The following is a 22,494-nucleotide window of genomic DNA, read 5'->3' on the forward strand; positions in this document are numbered from 1 at the left end:
GACCCACATATGTAATGCAATATCATAACATGCTTGAAGAACTTGGGATCGTGACAAATCTTTGATTATTATTTGCCCTCTCTATTATATATTTTTATGTTTCTTAATTTTTTGGGACAGATTCAAGATTACTTAGTTTCTTTCTTCCAAGAACAAGGGATTGAGAATTGCGTGCGTTGTCATGTATGTTATGCATGCATGGGTGGGTCAACATAGATAGAGGCATTATGTTATTAACAATGTTTAATTTTGTGCAGACATGCTTTTTTTCCATACCCAATTTGTTAGTGGTTCAATAAGCAAGACTATTACAATAAAAAAGGGCTTTCCGTACTAGAATTCAAATTCTTTTTTGACCCACGAAAAGCAAGCATTATTAGTTTATTATACCATGGTAAAGTGCCCCCGAATTGTTCAAAGCTGTGTACTATGGTGTTTATAAATAATACATGATCTAATTTTTTAAAAGGGTAAAATATAATTTTTGTTTTTGGAATTTATTAAAAAATTTAAAAATATTTTTAAGTTTTATTTTATTTTAATTTTGTTTTTGAAGATTTCGATTTGCACTAAATTATTAAATATATCCCTCAGTTAAATTTTCAAAAAGTTTAGGATCCAAATCGAAAACTTTTATTGATAAAATTAAAATAAAATAAAATTTAAAAATATTTTAAAATTTTTTAACAAATTTCAAGAATAATAAATATATTTTATCTATTTTTTAAAAAGAATAATAGGTTTCATTTGTCAACATTCACATTTAGATAAAAAAAAATTATAGGCACCATAGAATTATTTTTATTCAAATTTTAGTCTTTTATATATATTATTTTTTTTGTTAGATTTTAAATATTTGTTAAAATTTGAAAGTTAGAAATCTATCTATAATTATATTTTTTAAGATAAATTCGTCTTTTATTCATGATTTTAGGAATCGAATCTAATTGCAGTTGATTGAAGTGAAAATAAGTTCAAATTTAAAAAATGATATTAGTCAAAGCAATATGATATTTTTAAGTTAACTTATTTAAAATAATAAAAAACTTCTTAATATATATATATATATATATATATATATATATATATATATATATATATTTTCTACGTACAAGTCATTTTTTTATACAAGTCATTTTATTCTAATTCACCTTACGTATCTCTTAATCTAACTAACTTTTCATTCAACGCGCGAATATATGACAGCCTTTTTCAAAAGGATTTTCTTTTCGTTTTCGAATTTTCTCAATATTTTTAATCTACGTTCTCTTCCATTTCTGCATTCTCTACGTTTCTCTTCGTTTGTTCTCTATATTTTCTAAATCAAGCTCTAAAATCAGTTTTGAATAGTTATCTCGTTGTTGAAAATAATGAATAATTCAAGTTCAGAATATCAATTGAACCAAAACAAAATTGATTATTGTTTTGAATCCAATCAAGTGGTTGAGATGTGGTTTGATTCTAGTTAATATTTTGGTTAGTAATTTATGATTCTGTAGGTGAATAATGTTGTTTTTATTTGTTAAAATTGTTATTCATCGTTAATAGTTTGAATTGAATGTAATGTAAAAGTTCTGCATTAAAGAAACTATTTTTCTGTATTTGCAGCATTCGGTGTAACACGAAGATATTTGAGTGTATTGTTTAAGAATTTTTGGTGTATGTGTACTAATAAGTTCTACATAATTCAAAACTATTATTCTTCCTTGTCCTCGTCTTCTGCTGCTTCTTCTTCTTTTTCATCATCATCATTATCATCATCTTTTTTTTTTCTTACTTTATCTTCTCAAGTTTCTTCTTGTTTTACTCTCTTGAAAACAATAAAAATCAAACAAAGAACAAAAAGAAACACATAATGATACAAAATTATTTGAAAGATGATGAACTTATATTCATTCAACTAAAAGAAAGAAAGAAATAAGGAAAAAAAGAAGAAAAAAATGCAGCATTAGAGAAAATATTTTTCTGTATTTACAACAAATTTGAGTGTAACACAAAGATATTTGGATATAATACGAAGATATTTAAGTGTATTGTTTAAGAATTTTCGGTGTATGTGTGCTGATAATAGTTCTGTATAATTCAAAAATCTTTTTACTCCTCATCTTCTGCTACTTCTTCTTCATCTTTTTATTTCATTTTCTCATAATTCTTTTCGAATTTAGTTTCACAATTTCTTTCACTTTTCACGACGATTTTCAAAAATTTTTGAAAAATTTTGATCTTTGTTTAAATTTTGAGCATTGCGGTTTTAATTGAGGGAAAAGAATTGTTTACGCTATTCAAGAATTAGAAAAATGCGTATTTACACACAATCTAAATTAAAAGTCGTTTTTATTGATTTTGGACTAATTTATATAAATTTATATACAAAAAGATTTGTATGTGTAGCTGCACTATATATATAATTTTGATCTATGAATTTTAAGCAAACATTTTTTTTCGATAGAAGAGTAAAAGAATACTTACTCATTAATAATCATTATATTACGTAAAGCAACACATTAGAAAAAATGAGTTATAACCCTCCTAAGCCATAGTGTGTGTTGCCTCGTGTGATGTGGCTCCTGGTTGTTTCTGATTATTTTTTTCATACATTGACAAATATAATCTAATTGCCTCTTATTGTAAATATTTATTTATAAATATTGTTATAAATGGTTTATAAATATGAATTTAATTTTAATGCATTGTCAGTATAAAATAATTTTATATATGTATTTAATTATATAATGTCATATAACTAAAATAATTATTTTTCATATTAACCGCATATATAATCATCTAAAAGAATAAATGTGATTATTGTACGATTATATAAAATATTTTATACTTTTAATGTATCAAAATTAAACTCTATAAATAATTTCATAAAGGGTTAAGTACGATTTTGATCCCTAACATAGAAGTTGAAAATTTATTTTGTCTTCAGCATTTTTTTTGCTACAAAACGATCCTAAAAATTTCAGTTTATTTTAAAATCGTCTTTTTTGCTTTTTTTTTTATTTTTATTACCAAATTATCTCTTATTAAAAAAATTATAAAATAAAATAAAAAAAAGGGGACGAAAGGCCATGAGAAGGAGAAAGAGAATCGGGGGGAGGGGGAGGGGGAGGGGAGGGAAGGGGAGGGAAGAAGGGGGAAGGGACCATCGCATCGCTGCACCGTTGTACCGCCGTCTGTGATCGGAAGGGGAAACAGAAAGTAAGAGAGGAGAAAGCTAAGGGAGAAGAGTGAGATCAGAAGAGGAAACCGCGTTCAGCGCTGCCGCCGCCACTCGCGCGCCGCTCTCGTTTCTGCTCCTCCTCCCTCTCCGTCACTGTTTCGCTGTTATCGTTGGCTTCTGCTTCAGCTTCGGCTTCTGCTTCTGCTTCCGCATCTGTATTTGGATCTGCTTCTTCTTCTACATTTGCATCTGGATTTGCTTCTTTTGCATCTGTTATTTTTTTTATTTTATTGTTGTTGTGTGTTGATTTTGTTGTTGAATTTGATGTTAATTTTTGCATTTGAATAATCTTGAATCTGATTATTGGTATTTAGTGGGAATAAAAGAAGTGGTGGTGGTGGTTCTGCTTTTGGTTAATTTTGGAGAAGAAGAGAGAAGGATATTTTCATCGAAAGAACAATTTTTAAACAAAATGAAACATTGGGAATCATTTTGTAGTAAAAAAAAGGCTGAAGACAAAATAAATTTTCAATCTCTACGTTAGAGACCAAAATCGTACTTAACCCTTCCATAAACATTTAGTAACTTTTGTTAAAGATGATTCCAGATACCAAACAGCAAACACGATGCTAGCTAAAATTTGGAAATAATATATAATTTAATTTTAGAGAGATGATATTTGGCTTGAACTGGAGCTGCTGCAAGCTAGAGATCTGTGCATCACGGTGAATTAAAATCCTATTTGAATATGCTCGCAATAAAAACTGATTTTCACTTGCTTTAATTTATTCAATCCACACACACAATATATAGTTACATGGTTATTGTGATATCACCATGCATGCATCAAACTTATGTAGAAGTGCTCAGAATTCTCGAGTGTGAAAGATTTGTACTAAGTTATATATAATACAACAATAACGTTAACTATTATCAGTCTCCTAAATCACTATAACAATTACAGATTTTAGCCACGATCAAAAACCATTATCATAGATCAAAAATCATTTCTAAAAGACGATTTTTGAACTATTCTATATGCGACCATTATCAATAGAGAAAAGCTTAGTATACAAGCGATTAGGGCTTGTAACTATTACAAGTTCATTAACGCCTAATCCACTAAAACGCGCTGTAACTTCTACGTCACTTACACGCGCTATACAAAGATCTCGCGTTTGTATAACTACCAAATTTAAAAGATTTGTTTCCTTCTTTGTTTTCTTTCTTTTCAAATTTCATCGTTCTTCTTCTCGCGCGTCTTCCCCTGATTTTTCGATCGTTCTTTTCCTCTCCTTTCTCATTGGTTTGTTCTTCGTCATTGACGTTAGTTTTTCTCTCTGTAACTCCAGCTTCGTTTTGACATGGTGTATTTATAGTTTTTGACATGGTGTATTCTGCAACCTCTCTGTTGTTGATGACCAGTTTATTCCGAAGGTTGGAATGACCTTTACCACCCTTGAAGATGCTGGAAAATTTTACAGGAACTATACCAAGGTTGCAGGTTTTTCTACAAGAGTTCGGAGCACAAATAGAAAGGAAAACGAGATTAAGAATCAATTGATTACATGTAGCAGAGAGGGAAAATGAAACTCTCATAGCAAAGACTCATTTGATAGGAATTGGAATGATTTTCTGCTAAACTTTGGTCTTGTGGACAACAAGTGGTGTTCATGTAGTGTTGGGTTAAAATCTGCAGCAGAGGTGTAAATTTAATTTTTTATCAGGTGTATTTATAGTCTGTGTTTGGGTGTATTATGCAGATCTCTATGCAGACCGTCATATATGGGTTTCAATCTATCTGATCACCACTTCATATTATAGTACCTGTAAATCAGACATTTTGAATACACCAGAGAGAGTTTAATTAATTTTGGACTTGTGGACAACAAGTGGCTTTCAGGTAGTGTTGGGTTAAAATCTGCAGCAGGGGTGTAAATTTAATTTTTTATCGGGTGTATTTATAGTCTGTGTTTGGGTGTATTATGCAGATCTCTATGCAGACCGTCATATATGGGTTCCAATCTATCTGGATCACCACTTCATATTATAGTACCTGTAAATCAGACATTTTGAATACACCAGAGAGAGTTTAATTAATTTTGGTCTTGTGGACAACAAGTGGCTTTCAGGTAGTGTTGGGTTAAAATCTGCAGCAGAGGTGTAAATTTAATTTTTTATCGGGTGTATTTATAGTCTGTGTTTGGGTGTATTATGCAGATCTCTATGCAGACCGTCATATATGGGTTCCAATCTATCTGGATCACCACTTCATATTATAGTACCTGTAAATCAGAAATTTTGAATACACCAGAGAGAGTTTAATTAATTTTGGTCTTGTGGACAACAAGTGGCTTTCAGGTAGTGTTGGGTTAAAATCTGCAGCAGAGGTGTAAATTTAATTTTTTATCGGGTGTATTTATAGTCTGTGTTTGGGTGTATTATGCAGATCTCTATGCAGACCGTCATATATGGGTTTCAATCTATCTGATCACCACTTCATATTATAGTACCTGTAAATCAGACATTTTGAATACACCAGAGAGAGTTTAATTAATTTTGGACTTGTGGACAACAAGTGGTTTTCAGGTAGTGTTGGGTTAAAATCTGCAGCAGGGGTGTAAATTTAATTTTTTATCGGGTGTATTTATAGTCTGTGTTTGGGTCTATTATGCAGATCTCTATGCAAACCGTCATATATGGGTTCCAATCTATCTGGATCACCACTTCATATTATAGTACCTGTAAATCAGAAATTTTGAATACACTAGAGAGAGTTTAATTAATTTTGGTCTTGTGGACAACAAGTGGCTTTCAGGTAGTGTTGGGTTAAAATCTGCAGCAGAGGTGTAAATTTAATTTTTTATCGGGTGTATTTATAGTCTGTGTTTGGGTGTATTATGCAGATCTCTATGCAGACCGTCATATATGGGTTCCAATCTATCTGGATCACCACTTCATATTATAGTACCTGTAAATCAGACATTTTGAATACAATAGAGAGAGTTTAATTAATTTTGGACTTGTGGACAACAAGTAGCTTTCAGGTAGTGTTGGGCTAAAATCTGCAACAGAAGTGTAAATTTAATTTTTTTATCGGGTGTATTTATAGTCTGTGTTTGGGTGTATTATGCAGATCTCTATGCAGACCGTCATATATGGGTTCCAATCTATCTGGATCACTACTTCATATTATAGTACCTGTAAATCAGACATTTTGAATACACCAGAGAGAGTTTAATTATGGAAAAAAAATTTACTTATAATTGGATCAAATATATTTACACCATGTGTTCAATTTCTTAGAACAAGAAGATCAATAAAACCTAGAAGAACATAGAAGAACAGTAAAACATAGTTCTTCGATTTCAAAATCAGAAACAGAAATGTGGAAAATGTACAAGATGAGTAAAACAATAACGTACCTTGAATAATATTTTGTTGATGGTTTCTGCTATTATTCGCGACGAGTTCAAATGTCTCTTCAGTTTGGAATGTTGCTCGAAACTTGAGGATTTGTGTTATCTTTAAAGGAGAAGAGGAAGAGTGAGCCATAACGAGCGGTTTTTTCGAAGCGTAATCGTTCGAGTGACGCGCGTGAAATTGACGCTCCATTTAAAGGGAGGGAGTGCGCGTGAATTAAACCTGAGTTGGGCCAACTTGTAAGGATTGTATGCGTTATTTGCTTGTATGTGTAGCGGGGCCCTTATCAATAATAATAAACAACGATTTTTTATCTAAGACAACAATAATAAAAAAAAACCGTTGCACAACGACAATAAAAAAAATTGTTACACTTGTTATTCTAATAAAAAATGGTTTTACAATCATTTTTAAAGAATGATTTTTACTATTGTCTATAATTATACGACAGTTTAGAACCGTAACTAGATAGACAATAATTTTACATCATTGAAATTTTGTTACTAATTTAACAACAATTTTAACATCATTATCTTTTTGTCGATGACTTTAAAAACGATTTTACATTGTTATTTTTTGTGTTTTTTTTCAACAATTTTAATATTATTGTCATTTTGTAGTTACTTTTAACGACAGTTTTAACACTACTATTTTTGTTTTACGACTTTTGGCAATAGTTTTTTGTAGTTATATGTTTTTTTTGTTTCCCACGATTTTCTCATATTATATTAAAATTAGTGTTTTAACTATTTTTTAATTTAGTGTCAATAATAACCTTAATTATTTAATTTGAATCAATTATTAATAAAAATTTATATAATATCGGCCATCAAATTTTATTTATAAAATATTCTATAAGATCCATATTCATTATATCATCATTACAAAATATTATAATACAAGTCTAAGTTATAATCACTTCTAATTATATTATTATTATTCAAAATACCATAATAATAATATAGTAAATAATGTTATAATTAGATTTTTTGAATAATTATTTTGAATAAAGAATATTATGTTTTTCATTCTGAAATTTAGTAGCTAAAAGTTTATGATAACTGTTTTGTTGTATACTATAAATTAAATATTTTTTTAAATAATTATTTTGAATAATGAATATTATGTTTTTCATTCTAAAATTTAGTAGCTAAAAGTTTACGTAGGTCTTTTGCATAATTATTTAAACAATACTTGAAAATCGTTGCTTAATAAAAAATTATTGTATTAGTTTAAATCGTTTTTTGCAATAACTTAAGAGAATAGTTTTATTTTATTGTTATAAAAAAAATAAAAAATTAAACTTTGACAGCAACATCATACAAATTGTTGTCTATAATTATTTAATAAAACGGTTTTACAACGTAGTAAAATTTAAAATTGCTAAATTCTATATTTATCGTAGTAAACACACTACATTATATATTGCATACATACTTTTCAGTACATTTAAGATATATTTTAAAAATATTTATAATCATTTGTTATTAATTATTATAAATATTTATAAAATATTTTTTAAAAATAATTATTTACAAAAATATATTTTTATATAAAAATAACAACTAAAATATTGACACATATTATATTAAACAGTTTAATTAAATATAATAAATTATCAAATATTTTTTAGTTATTATCAATTTTCACATGAAACATCATTATGTAATTAGTTTTATTAAATAAGGATATTCTATGAAAATATCTTTACACAAAAATAATATTATAAATCGTTAAATAATTTAATCAAACATATCAAATTATCTAATAATTTACAATATTATCTTTGTGTAAAGATGTCTTGATGAATATATCCATCTTATTAAATATCCTAAAAACATAGAAGCTTCTTTTTTAGTTAGATTAAGAAGCATTGAGTGAAAGCACTTAGGGTTATTCCATCTTGAAAGCCAATCCTGAGGTCAACACCACCAACATCAAATGGACTCTGCATGAAATAAGCAACCTGAGGAACAGGAGTGGCAAGTGGAGAAGCATAAGCTGCTTTTCTTCCATGAAAGAACTCAATGTTATGGAAGGGCATTCTCGTCCAATCACTAACAAGAGTTAGTTCCTTAAGTGGAGGCAGAGAATTATTAGAGCCTAACTCCAATGCATCAATGTATGATTTGACATAGCTATGGTTCACAGCATTTTTGGCTTCTCTTATTTTCTCAATGATCAATTCATGGGAAGAATGGTCCAATAATTGTGACACAGACATCATAAGTGAGGCAAGAACATAAGCATTACCACTGAAGCCTTTTGGTAATGGAGGCACCATCTTGTTCCTTGTGTCCACTGCAAATTGAAGGCATACTACCTTCTCTTTGCTCAGCCCTAAAGCTTTTGTCCTTGCCTATAATTAAAATATATAAAAAAATAACATAAAAATGTTGTAGTACTCAAAACAATATAATGTTTAGGTTCACACCGAATATCTAAATTGATACAAATATGAATAAATTATTCACATATTTTAATTTTTAATAAAATTTAATTATTTTTATTAGAGATATAATTATTTATATTGTCTTCTTCGATTAGCTTAATCTTTAGTTAGGATGAATGATTTTATAATATGATATAAGAATTCTATATTCAAAATGTCCAAAAATAAAAGAAATAGCATAAGATAAATAAAAGAAGAAAAAAATGTTTATATAAAAATCAAACAAACACAAAAAGAATCTCTTGCTTAAGAAAAAATGTTAGAGATATAACCACTTATATTATATTTTTTTATCATCAGTTTAAATTTTTGAAAAGAATGGTTTTATGATAATTCCAAAAATTTTTGAGAATTATTTTTATAGAATAAATTAGTCTGATGCTTTTAAAAGACACATAAATAATTATATTTTTAATATTTTTAAATCATAATAGTATAATTTGTAGACAACATATTTAAATTTCCTCTGTTTTATGTGTTTAACATGTTATATCATTCTTCTTAAAAGCGTTAAAACATGAAAGAATAGTTTAATTAACTCTTGCTAACACCACCACAAAAAGTTATGTGATTAGATAATAATGAAAAATAAAAGAGGTTTATATTCAGAGTGTACTCAAATAGTATAAACTTATGACATTTAAAATATATTTATCTTCATTAAAGTATATATTTCTATAACTTCTGTCCCAGTTTGTTTAATATTTATTTAGTTGCAGGCCCATCAAAATGCCTTAATTGAGATAATAACACAAGAAAGAATATCAATTGTCGCTTGTTACATGAACAGTGGACCCCTTGCCTGTTGTTGCATGTGCTAATACTTTCAAAAACTTGCCAAATTATTGTGTTTAGATTCAACAATTATAATGGTGGGTGAAGAAACAAATAAACATTCATATCAGCTAATCAGATCTTTGTCACACATTTTTTTTTTAATATTTGAAAATGTTTCATTAAAAGAACTCATTATTAGCTAAACTTTAATAATAATCAATAAAGAAATAGATAAATAAATAACAACAAACATAAATTAAACATTAACTAACTTACCTTCCAGAGATGAGCTGTAAGAACCTCAAAGGTTGAGAATGGAAGAGATCCTCTCTTGATGGAAGATAAGTACTTCCTTTTCAAGTTATCTATCATTGCAGCAGACAGATGATAGGTCTTAAGAACCCACTTCTTTTGATAATTATTTTCGGAGGGTTCATCACTTCTACTTTGAAGTAGTGTAGCTTCTGCAGTTGCTTGCATTATGAGTTGATATAAATGTTGTACTGCCATAGCCCTAATTGGTTGATTATGATCATCATGGGCATAAAAATTCGAACTTGAAGGCAAATTCATACACCCTTTTGAAAGTTCTTGGTGATTATTATTGTTACCACTACTTAGAAGTATTCCCCTCTCATGCACTGGTTTTGGAAGCTCAAGAGGCTTAGCTGTAATAGCCTTCATAATTTCAGAATTTGAAGCCCATGCATACAAGAAATCATAGGTTGCTGGTCCATCAAATAGTGAGTGGCTTGTTCCAATGCCAATTGAATACCCTCCACAACCAAATTTTGTTACCTGTCAGATCATCATAACGATTTTGTTAGTTTATTTCTTATTAATTATTTTATTTTTCATTTTAATATAGTATCAATTATCATTAGTGTAAAAGTTTAACATATTGTTGTATAAACATCTATTATATATACTGTCATATATATATATATATATATATATATATTTTACTTAATTACCGATTGTCTCAAAAATCTTACATATGATATCATATATATATATATATATATGTGACTAGTTTTCAAATAAAACAGTAACTATATATTGATAGCACTTTAAAATTAAAGTTTTGTTTTTTTTTTAAAGTTTAGAAGGGATCTAATAATGACTTGTTACATATAGTGTCTAATTTCTCACCGTCTTTAATTTTCTCGTATCCTTGCACAAGCTCTGTAATCTTAATTAGTTAATTTTTTTTTAATTTTCACAATATTTATCAATCTGAGAAGTCATAAACTAATAATTCAATTCATCACAAATTTTGGTTCTATTATTTAAGAATTTATTATTATCCAATATATTACTAACAATCCCGCTACGTTACCAACAGTATTTCTGTCAACATCTGCCAACTTTTATTTATAAGAGTATTTAATGGAAGTGTCTTTGTAGATGTGTCTAATAAAAATGTCTTTTTTATAGCTGTGTTTAATAGAAATGTCTTTATAGATATATTTTTTAGATGTATCTCTTTATATATGTGTTTAAAATATAATAATTAATCATTGTTGGTAATAAGTTGGCAGATAATATGTTGGTACCCTATACTTTTTCTATTACTAAATACATAAAGTATAATTCAAATTCTTATCATTTATTTAAGTAAACAAGTGAAATCACCGCTAAACAAATTAGTTTATTAGGTATGTAATTAATATATATTTAGAGTGTGGTAGAAACAAAAGTAGAGATATTTCTACAATCCAACAAAGATAAGATACAGTTTCATAGTTGTATCAATTGCTTTGAATAGGTTAAAAATGTGAAGGAGCTAATAATGATATTTCACAAAAAAATATTAAGGTATACTACTATACATGCTATATACTTAGGGCACACATAATTCAGAGGGGCCAGTTTGATTTCTCCTTGTTAATTAGTCCTTACCTTCGTTTTAATATTCAGGGTCTGAGTTGTCCTAAAAATTAAAAGAAATTAAAGACAAGAATACGGCTAAAGCCAATTAAATTTACGAGGCCAAGAATTCTGTCTATCCCTTATTATTGGTGTGCTGTGTGTGAAGGAAACATGACTCATGTATTAAATTAAATCACAAAGGAAAAACCCTAGCTTCTGCTTGCATAGATCAAACAAATTAAACATTCTCGTCAATATTTATAGTATATAACTTTTCATGGGGAAACGAGTTGTTTTACTACTTAACATGGATTACAAGGAAAGTATCTAACCATAATAAGAAGTAATTCTATCAACATGGAATTTTCATGCGCAAAAATTTATATTGAAGACTATATTGATATATGATCTCACCTGAGCAACAATCAAAGGCATGTTTGAGAAATTGGGATCAAAATCAGGCTTATAAACAAGTTTCTCGAAGAACTCATTGTACTGAGAAAGATCCCCAAGTTTTGAGATTCTAGCTTTGGTCTCAGCCTCCACAAGAATTGCACCTTCATTATTGCACCAAAGATTGAGCTTTCCATCACTTTGATTATTATTATTATTATTATTATTATTAGGGTTCATCATCATCAACCTTCCAGCACCCGGGTACCACAAAATCAAGGTCTCTTCCAACCCAATTTTCAAGCCGTTGAACACTGAATTGAGGGACAAATCGTTCTTCATCAAGTTGTTGTAGAAGAACACCAATTGCATAAGTCTTGGACACTGCCTATCCAAATTTGAGAGGCTTAACACCCTATGAGGTTGTTCAATCTTTGGATGCACACACACAACCCTTGAAATTGAAACTGTTCCATTATTTTGATCATGTGGTGTAGCCATGATTGAAATTGGAAAGTTGTAAATTTATGTGAAATTTCAACTATATTTGGTATATAATTTCTTATAAGTGATGAATGATAGATTAGCTATATAGAAGGTGAAGGCTTATTACTACATATATAGGAAGAGATAGATTATCTTTCCCTAATTAATTAATATTATATAGTTTTGTTGGTAATTAATAAGCTAAGCTTAGCTTCTTGTAGAAGGTGTTTGTTGATAAGAATAATGTATGTTGATGCTAAATAATAATATTTAGTCATAACAAGATAGAAGCGTATCTTCTTTATTAGCAAACTATATAGTTAATATAATATTTTGCATGGTACTGTATATATATGTTGTAACTTGTATGTGTGCAGAAATTAAATAAAAAAAAAGGAAGTATGGGTGTGTAGCCGACTGTATTATCTGGCTCCCACTACACATTGAAATAGACCTATTACCTCTCTACATGTATTATTGTGATATATATGCTAACTCCAAGATGATTATCTTTCCTTTTTCCTTTTTCTTTATTTGATTTCTTAATTATATTAATAGTGTTACAAATATAATAATTTATGTATCTCGCACTTAAATTTAAAAAAAAAATTATAATATAATATCAAAATTTTTATAATCTAAAAATTTAGAATTTAATTTTTATTGATCTTAAAAATATAAAAAATTAACATAAAATAAATAAAAAATAATACCTATAAAAAATAAATATTAAAAATATAATCATTGTGAATATAAAAAAAATTACATTGACGTATAATTATATATTAATATTAGAGATATAATTATTTATGTATTTTTTTATAAAATTAAATTTAAAAAAAAAGTATTTTATAAATAATATCATAATTCTTATGATAAAAAAATTAAAAATATAATTTTTATTGACTAAAAAATCAATATAAAGGCAATAAAAGATAACTATATTTGTACTCATAATTTAATAATCTTAATTAGCTAGATAACAATGTATACATACATATACACACATAAAAAGTGAAAAAAAAAAGATTCTTATTTAATACATCAATATGATGCATTATAAACTACAAAAATATGATATACATATAAAAAAAATAGTTATTATATATTTATAAATAAATATATAATTTATATTTTAATAAATTTGTATATTAATATTTTAATTTTGATTTTAGTCTAAGATTAATAATATAGTATAATAGAGAATAGTAATTAATTTCGCAAATTGAAGAATATTACTGTTGATGAAAGCTGTTATTCTTTTTAGAGTAAATATTCAATTTAGTCCTTATTTATTTTTACAAAGAATAAAGTTATTTTTGTTTAAAAATTTGTTAAATAATAATAAAAATTAGTTTTGTGAGGAGTTTTATTTATATTTTGTGGAGATTTTGAACTTTCACAAATTATTAATAAATTTTGTTTTTGAAAAATTCTTTCATCAACGATGATTAAGTGAAGAAAAATTATTAATGAAACTACAAAAATGATGTTGCAAAAAAAATAATTGTAGTATAAATACCTTTTAAAGTATAAATACCTTTTAAAGGAAGAAAATAAGATTGAATAAGAAATGAAAGAAGAGAATTTTAATATTGATAATATTGATATTGGTGATGATGACGGTAGAAGAGATAGTAGAGGAAATAATGATGATGATAAAATAATAAAAATAATAGAGGTATGAGTGATAATAATGAAGATGAAGAAGATAGTGGTAGTAATTAATTAAATTATTAAAAAAATTTGTAAAAATTTAAAAATTCCATAAAATATAAATAAAATACCTCATAAAATTAATTTTTATTATTATTTAACGAATTTTTTAATAAAAAAATTTTATTATCTCAAAACAAAAAAATTAAAAATTAAAATATCCATTTTTTTAAAACAAAAATTGCTGTATTTTTTATAAAAATGGACAAAAATTGAATTGAGTGTTTACTCTTCTTTTTATGAGACCCACAATATATACATGTAATTAAGAATATTGAATAGCATAGCATATACATCTTCCTTGCGAGATTAACGAGGTTATGAACGTTAATAAAGTTCACAGAAAACAATGGGACGTAAAGGCATTAAAGGAACTTTCTTTTTGTTTTGCTTTGAGAATGAAAAAGATCTGCCTAGTTGAAAGAAAGCAAAGCAGGAGAATGTGGGTTTTTTAAATAAAGCCTTGTTGGAAAAACAGGTTAGCATGTCTGATCTAAGGAGATATAATATTATTTATAAAATATAATTTCGATACATTATAAAAAATTTTATATATGTATTTAATTATGTATTGTGATATAGTAAAAGTTGTTATTTTAAATATTTATTGTGTAAACAATAATTTAAAAAATAGATGTAATTGATTAAATGATTATGTAATAACAGGTATTACACTAAATTATACTCGTATCCCTCATATCATATTTTATTTGATTATTTTTTATATAACATAATAAATACAAAAAATATAGTTTAATTGTTAAAAAATATGTAAATATTATAACTTAAAGAGATGAAATTCAATTTTCCACTTCATATAACTACTTTTGAAATTATTTTTCTAAAATGGTGCAAGAGACAAATATAAAAAATAAAGATTTATCTATTATGTATCTTTAGGGCTATCATGTGCTCTTAGAACTATCATATGCTTTTATATGTTAAGACTATAAAATATGAAAATTTTCGTTAAAAATATAAAAAAATTTAAGTTTTTAATGTATTTATTTTATATATATTAAATAAAAATATTTAAATTTTTTTATTAATGATAAATTTATTATATGTCTTTATAGCACATATATTAGCTAAATTCAAAAATAAAAAAGAATAAAATATAAATTAAATTATTTCATTTCTTTATATATATATATATATATATATATATATATATATATATATATATATATATATAATAAATTTAATAATAAAATATGTATCATAAAATAGAATGAGTATACAAGGTATTTTTGGAGATGAAAAAATGAAAGGAAGGGAGAATATTGAGGGTTAGGGGGAAGTTGTTGTTAGTAGGCATGGCATGCGTGCATTTGAAGGCCAGGCCTTGTTTTCTTGTCCCTAACTTTACCAGCATTCAACACATTTTCAGGTCCTTAGCTTTTCACTTTCTTTTTCTTTCTTCATCTAATCGCATCACTCACCCTTTTATATGTTGCCTTTGTATATATTATCATTAATTCTATGGTTTAAAATGCTAACCCTTCTTTTGGCGGTGCTAATTAAATTTTCATTCTATCAACTAGTGCGTATATATATTTATAAAATAGAGCCCATTATTGAGGTCCAAGGGAGTGTATTCCTACTTTGAGCCTCTGAATTTTATTATTCATAAAAAAAAAAAACATTGTGGCAATGAGCTTTTTTGAACATATAACTTGGAAGTCTACTACCTAAATTCTTTTAATTACCATACACTAGCTAAAATAATCCTAATTGCTTGAAACTAATATGTACATTCGTTTCATTTATTTGTTGCATTGCTATATAGTATCACAAAAGTAAGATGCATGTATTAATCATTACCGTAGTTAATTACATGAAAATTATACTAGTTAACTAGATATAGAGATATAATTATTTATGTTGGATTTCTTTTATCAATTTAAATTTTTTAGAAACCTAGGTTCATAACAAAATATCAAAACTTTTTGTTCAAAAGATCTAAAATTTGATGATTGGTGAATTTTAAAAAAAGAAAAAATAACATAAGACAAATAATAAAAAAAACTATACAAAAATTTAGATAAACCCAAAACCAAATTCTCTTGTTCGAAAAGTCTAAAGTGGCTCTTGTTTGATAAAGAGTATTAAAATACAAAAATATTATTCGTACATCAAAATTAGTTATTAAAATCAGCTATTAATATATTTGTGTATAAATACATATGTTTAATTTATTTTTAACGTGTATTTATATTTTAATATATATTTTATACTAGTGACTAATTTTGATAATTAATTTTGATATATACGTAACATGGTCGATAAAAATATAATCATTTATATTTCTCTCCCCTATATAATGTGCAAATAATATTTTTAAATATTTTTTTATGCAAAAATCAGGAATGAATATCCAACATAAAAAATGTTATGTGGTCATAAAAAATAGTTATTAAATTAGTTATTATATATTTTTATATAAATACAAGAAAAAAATCTATTTCTTTTTCTTGTGAGATGCTAAAATGATACTCATTTTTTTATTTTATAAATGTACATTTTTTTCTTCTAACTTTTAAAAAACTTTCTCTTTAATCCATTTTAAATTTTTTGTATTAACTAATATTAATTTTATCTATTTTTTAAAAAAAATAAATTATTTTTTGAAAAAATATTTATTAGCAAAAAATTTATTTTTTATCATTAAATTTTACTTACCAAAATATCTTTTTAATAAATTATTTTTTATTAATTAAATTATATTTTTATTAAAATACTTTTAAAAAAATAATAATTATTTTCTAAGATACCTATTCTTCAATAATTTTTTAATTATTAAATTATAATTTTATCAAAATTTTTGTTAACAATTATTTTTATATTTTACTATTAATTTTTTGATATCAATATATATTATTTTAACATTAAATAAAAAAATCTTACCACTGTTAATATATATAACAAATAATATATATTGATATTGAAAAATAATCTTACTAAATTTTTTATTTAATATTAAAATAATATATATAGATATCAAAAAATTAATAGTAAAATATAAAAAAATTGTTAACAAAAATTTTGATAAAATTATAATTTAATAATTAAAAAATTATTGAAAGGTATTTTAGAAAAAATATATATAATTATTAATTTTTTAAAAAAATACAATTTAATTAATAAAAAAATAATTTATTAAAGAATATTTTGGTAAGTAAAATTTAATAATAAAAAATAAAATTTTTATTAATAGATATTTTTTAAAAATAATTTATTTTTTTTTAAAAAATGGATAAAGTTAACATTAGTTAACACAAAGTTTAAAATAGATTAAAAAAGAGGTCTTTTAAAAGTTAGAAGGAAGGGAAATGTAAATTTATAAAATAGAGGGGAGAGCAGTGTCATTTTAATATCTCGCAAGAAAGGGGAGTGTAATTTTTTCTAAATATAATTATTATTTAATTTATTTTTAATATATATTTTATATTTTAATATATTTTTTATATAGATAATTAATTTAATGATTTTTTTATACACCTATCGTTCATAACATGCATGCATGGTTGAAAAATATTAATTAAAGTTTTGAGCCTGTCGTTCCACCAATTGAAATATCTATAAATAAAGCCAACGAAGAAAAAATAGTTATCATATATACTCTGATAAATACGAAAAAAACCCGTTACTATTCCTCATCAATCTAGGGGGTCTTTTTGAGCCACCTTTGGTTAACTTTATAACCCTTTTATTAAGTTTTCTTCTCTTGCTATTATTATGCTTATATCATTAGCAATATATATCTCGGTAAACAGCATACAAAACATACAAACTTTTATATAGAATCGTTTAATCATAGTGAGAAATTAGGTCTATTTAAAGTCAACACACATTTTTTTACTTTTTATTAAAAAAAACTCTCATACTGTCATACACAAATAGTTTTGGATAGATCAGAAAAGAAGACCAATATATCAGTTTTAGTTTTGGAGTAGATATTTTTAAAGGGTCAAAATCTCCACATAACATAAAAAAAATTAAAACAAAATATGTTGTTATAAAAAAATTAATAAGATATTTAATAAAAATAATGTTTAAGTACTTTGTTTTAAAACTAATGATAATTATATTAGAGTAAAAATGATCATGTGAATATTTTCATGTGAAATTAATAGTTAGACATCATTAGATGATTAGATAGGTTTAATTAAATTGTTATCTAATAGTTCTTAATTATCAAATTCACATAAATACAATAGAAGTGAATCTTTTTATTTATTTTTTTCAATTGTTTGATAAAGTATGATATTTTACTATTCAATCATTTCTCTCACATTTTTTTTGTCTCACTTTTTTTTTTCAAAGTCATAATTTCATCATTCACGAAATGAAAGAAATATATAGATGTCTGTATATAAGACAAGTAAAAGAAATGGGGGACTAGCAAAGCGCTACTATAGAGGTAACATCATATAATAATCTAATAAGAGAAATAAAAGAAAGTGAAGTGCTCATCAATTAGGAATTAAGGATTTGTTGAAACTTCTTCTACAGCTTTAAACTCGACGTCATTATCTCTTCCACACTAGTTGATATATTATCAAAGATGAACCTGTTCCTAGCCTTCCATAAGGACCAGCTCAAAATCACCATCATCATCCTTTGAGAGGAGCTATTGGGTTGGGTACGCAAGACCCCATTCTCAAGTTCCACTCAACATAGAAATCAGAGTCTTCAGTGCCCCTTCTAGTAGCTGGTAAGCCTATTTTTGATCAAGATTTTTTAATTTCTCACAATGAAAAATGCAATGATTGATTATTTTTATAAATTGTAGGCATTTTTAGCAGGTGGGTTCAATCGATGGAATGCGATCATGAAGCTTGTGTAGCACTCGAAGCTTTTCATGGAAGCCCCTCCAAAGAAAAATCTTAATTTTCGCTGGGATTTTCATCTTTCACAATTCTCGTCACAAATTTCGTTGTCTTATAATCTCTCGGCAAAATTCAATCGAATGATGCGAGAATCCATAAGCTACACGGTACTCAGTACTCACTTCATACAAATCACTTTTATTAAGGGCCCAATAAATTTTATCTTCTCCACCCCCAATTATTGTTGCTAGCACACGCGACTAGTGCTCTCAGAAAAAAAATACTTCTAATTAAAGTCTGATTTCACTGCCCCATTAGAAAGTATTAAATCTTTGATCATCAATAGCGGTTAATTTTGCAGATTGAAAACTTCAGATGAAGGAACAACACAAGGATGTGGAGGAGCAAGCCAAGAATCGCTGAAGATTCGGATAATGGACCCATCACCAACTCGTCAAACCAGCCCCTTTTCAACAACTTTACGCCCTTCCAATATGCTACGCCACCCCCATGAAGGTACCGTTCCGATCTCTGCATTCATTATATACCTGTATCAAAAATATTTATCTTTGAGGAGTCTGGATAGGAGTGATTGTGAATGAGAGACAACTTTCCAACATTGTTTTGCTAGTAGCGCCAAATTCTGAGCCCATAGGTCCTTAAAACCTAGTCCACCTTCTAATTTCGATCTTGTCATAGTATTCCAACTAACCCATGCCATTTTTTGCTCTGTACTTTTTTGACCCCACCAAAATTGGGAGTATGTTGTGAATCTCCCTAATTAAAGTATCAGGAAGGCGAAAACATGATAATGAATAAATTGGAATAGCCTCCCCAATAGTTTTGATTAGAACATGTTTGTCTGCAGAGGAGAGAAGTTTTCTTTTTCACCATTGAACTTGCCTCCTCACCTTGTCTTTGATTTCTTCGAAGGAGGCATTTATTTTTTTTGGACTGTAGATGGAATACCTAAATATTTATCCTGTGCACCAATATAAACAATTTTCAATTTATGAGCCAGTAGTGATCGAGCAGCGGGAGGAGTATTATCACTAAAGAATATAGCTGATTTATCCAAATTAACTTTGTGGCCACTGAACCCCTCGTATGACTGAAGAATACTGAGAATATTTTCACGACTGTTTTATGACGCTTTGCAAAAAAGAATTGAGTGATTCGCAAACAATAAGTGATTAACAGTATGACATCTTCAGTTGATTTGAATACCTTCAATGAGACTTTTGTTCTGCTTTGTTTAGCAAAACGAATAATCCTTCTGTACAGAAAAAAAAGTAGGGAGATAGAGGCTCTATCTCCTTGATGGATACTTATTTTTGGTTTTGAAAAACCAAAAGGTTGACCTTCAACAACGATAGAGTAAGAAACTGTAGTCACCACCTCCTGTATCCAACTAATCTAACTAGATTCAAATCCCAATTTCTTCAAAATGAACCAACAAAAACGCCACTCAACACGATCATAGGCTTTACTCATATCCAATTTAACAGCCATTTCACTCACTAGGCCTCTCTTCTTTATCTTTAAATAGTGCATACATTCATGAGCGATTAGGACATTTTCTAAAATCAATCTACCCTTAATAAAGGTGCTCTGATTAGAGCTTATCAGTGAAGTTACAAATTTCTGTAGCCGATAGACTAGTACTTTAGAAATAATCTTATACACAACTGAGGAAAGGCTGATGGGTCTAACCTGTGTCATATCCTTTGCATCAGGAATCTTAGAAATGAGACAGATTTGTGTATGGTTGAAGCTCTTTACTAGTCTACAACTGACAAAGAAACTGCGAACATACAACCTTAAAAACATCCTCCCCTACTAAACTTTAGTAGAATTGAAAGAATTTAGCCGTAAATCTATCATCACCAGGGGTGCTCTAGGGTGAACATTTCGCCCGTTTTACCTCATCAAAACTGACCGATCTAGTTAATTTTCTGTTCATGGTTGTTGAAGCTTTGGTTTCAAAATTTTTGAATCCATGTGCCGGATTAGCTTGGTTAATCGATGTGAAGATATCCTTGAAGTATGTTTCATCTACTCATGCAATTTTCTCACGGGTGGTAGCATACGTACCATCATTCTTTTCCAGTTTCTAAATTTTATTTCTCCGGATCCTAGATTGGAATGATTGGTAAAAAAAACTTGTATTTCTGTCCCCTTCTTTAAGCCACTTTATGCAAGATTTCTCCCTCTAATAGCTTTTCTTCCTAAAGTAAGCATCCTCAACTTTATTTTCCAAGGCTTCAACCTGTTTTTCTCCTGTAATACCATCCTCTCTGAGAATTTCAAACTGGGATGTGAGTTCACCAATGTCCTTCTTCGAATTAGATTTGTTCTGTTGTTGCTGTCATTGAACAATACAGTGCCTACAATGTTTCAATTTTTGAGACAAAACAAACATATTTTACCAAAACAAAAAAAAATTCACCAATATTTTTTATCTCACTTAATCCGTGTAAGATAAGAAATCATATTTTAGCAAAGGAAAAGTATAGGTAGACAATGAAAATACTAAACAATGTGAACAATAGATATATTGAATGTTTCACTAGGTGTACGAATGATTATTTTAATATTAAGATTTAGATGGTTAATTTGGAGGTATAATGTGTTTTTATTTGATTGGTGGTTGTTCATATTGTTCAAAATTATCATTGTTTACCTAGCACTCCCCTTTAACAAATAACTGAAAAAAATAGAGAATTCATTCTTAAATACAATTATATTTGAATTTTCACTTTATATTAAATTGAAAAGGCACTCTAATGTGGCAAATAAATACATAATAAAGTTTTTTGATTTTCCACAATAACATCTAATTTGACAGGTCAATAATTAATTTATTGCTGATCGAAATTTTATTTAAAAGTTTATTTTTGACTAATGAATTACAACATATATAAAACAAAATTCAAATTTCTAATATTAAACTAATTATTCGACCAACCTAAATTGGTTATATAGTAAAGCTAATTATATGGAGAAAAGAAATCCGTTATGTAGTCCAAAATCCAGGGAAAAAAAAAGAAGAGATAAGAAAATGCTATTTGATTAAGTCGTTATCGCTAATGAGTTAATCTTTTTGGTGTTTCCAAGAGATGTCTCAATACTGAATTTGCAATGCCCAAATCTACTTTGTGTGTGTGTGTGTGTTTTTTTTTTTTAATTGGTTCACCGTAATCTTTTACTATGATCATGATTATGGGATCGTCCTTGATATGCATATCGGGGATAAGATTAATATTTCATGCAGAATCTAACCAGTAGTGACATAAAATGGCTACATTGAAATAATCTCTCAAAGCGATTTTAAGGCGTGTACATAAATCTGAATCTTGGGCAGATTTACATGATGA

General features: G+C 27.1%; 1 protein-coding gene across 1 annotated transcript; it reads right to left on the minus strand.

Annotated features, from left to right (window-relative positions):
- Nucleotides 1–8,427: 8,427 nt before the first annotated feature.
- Nucleotides 8,428–12,637, minus strand: LOC130936483 (brassinosteroid-related acyltransferase 1). The gene is made up of 3 exons (XM_057866556.1): nucleotides 12,105–12,637; nucleotides 10,095–10,616; nucleotides 8,428–8,948 (listed from the first exon to the last, which is right to left on the minus strand). The coding sequence occupies exons 1-3, from the start codon at nucleotides 12,582–12,584 to the stop codon at nucleotides 8,448–8,450; spliced, it is 1,503 nt and encodes a 500-aa protein (XP_057722539.1). The 5' UTR covers nucleotides 12,585–12,637; the 3' UTR covers nucleotides 8,428–8,447.
- Between the last annotated feature and the right edge of the window lie 9,857 nt (nucleotides 12,638–22,494).

Source organism: Arachis stenosperma, chromosome 6, assembly GCF_014773155.1.
Source record: "Arachis stenosperma cultivar V10309 chromosome 6, arast.V10309.gnm1.PFL2, whole genome shotgun sequence".
NCBI classification, from domain to species: domain Eukaryota; kingdom Viridiplantae; phylum Streptophyta; class Magnoliopsida; order Fabales; family Fabaceae; genus Arachis; species Arachis stenosperma.

Coding starts and splice junctions, on each gene's coding strand:
- LOC130936483 (XM_057866556.1), bottom strand. CDS start 12,584: ATGGCTACACCACATGATCAAAATAATGGAACAGTTTCAATTTCAAGG. Junction 10,617..12,104: donor TGCCTTTGATTGTTGCTCAG/GTGAGATCATAT, acceptor ATGATCTGACAG/GTAACAAAATTTGGTTGTGG. Junction 8,949..10,094: donor TTACAGCTCATCTCTGGAAG/GTAAGTTAGTTA, acceptor TTTTAATTATAG/GCAAGGACAAAAGCTTTAGG.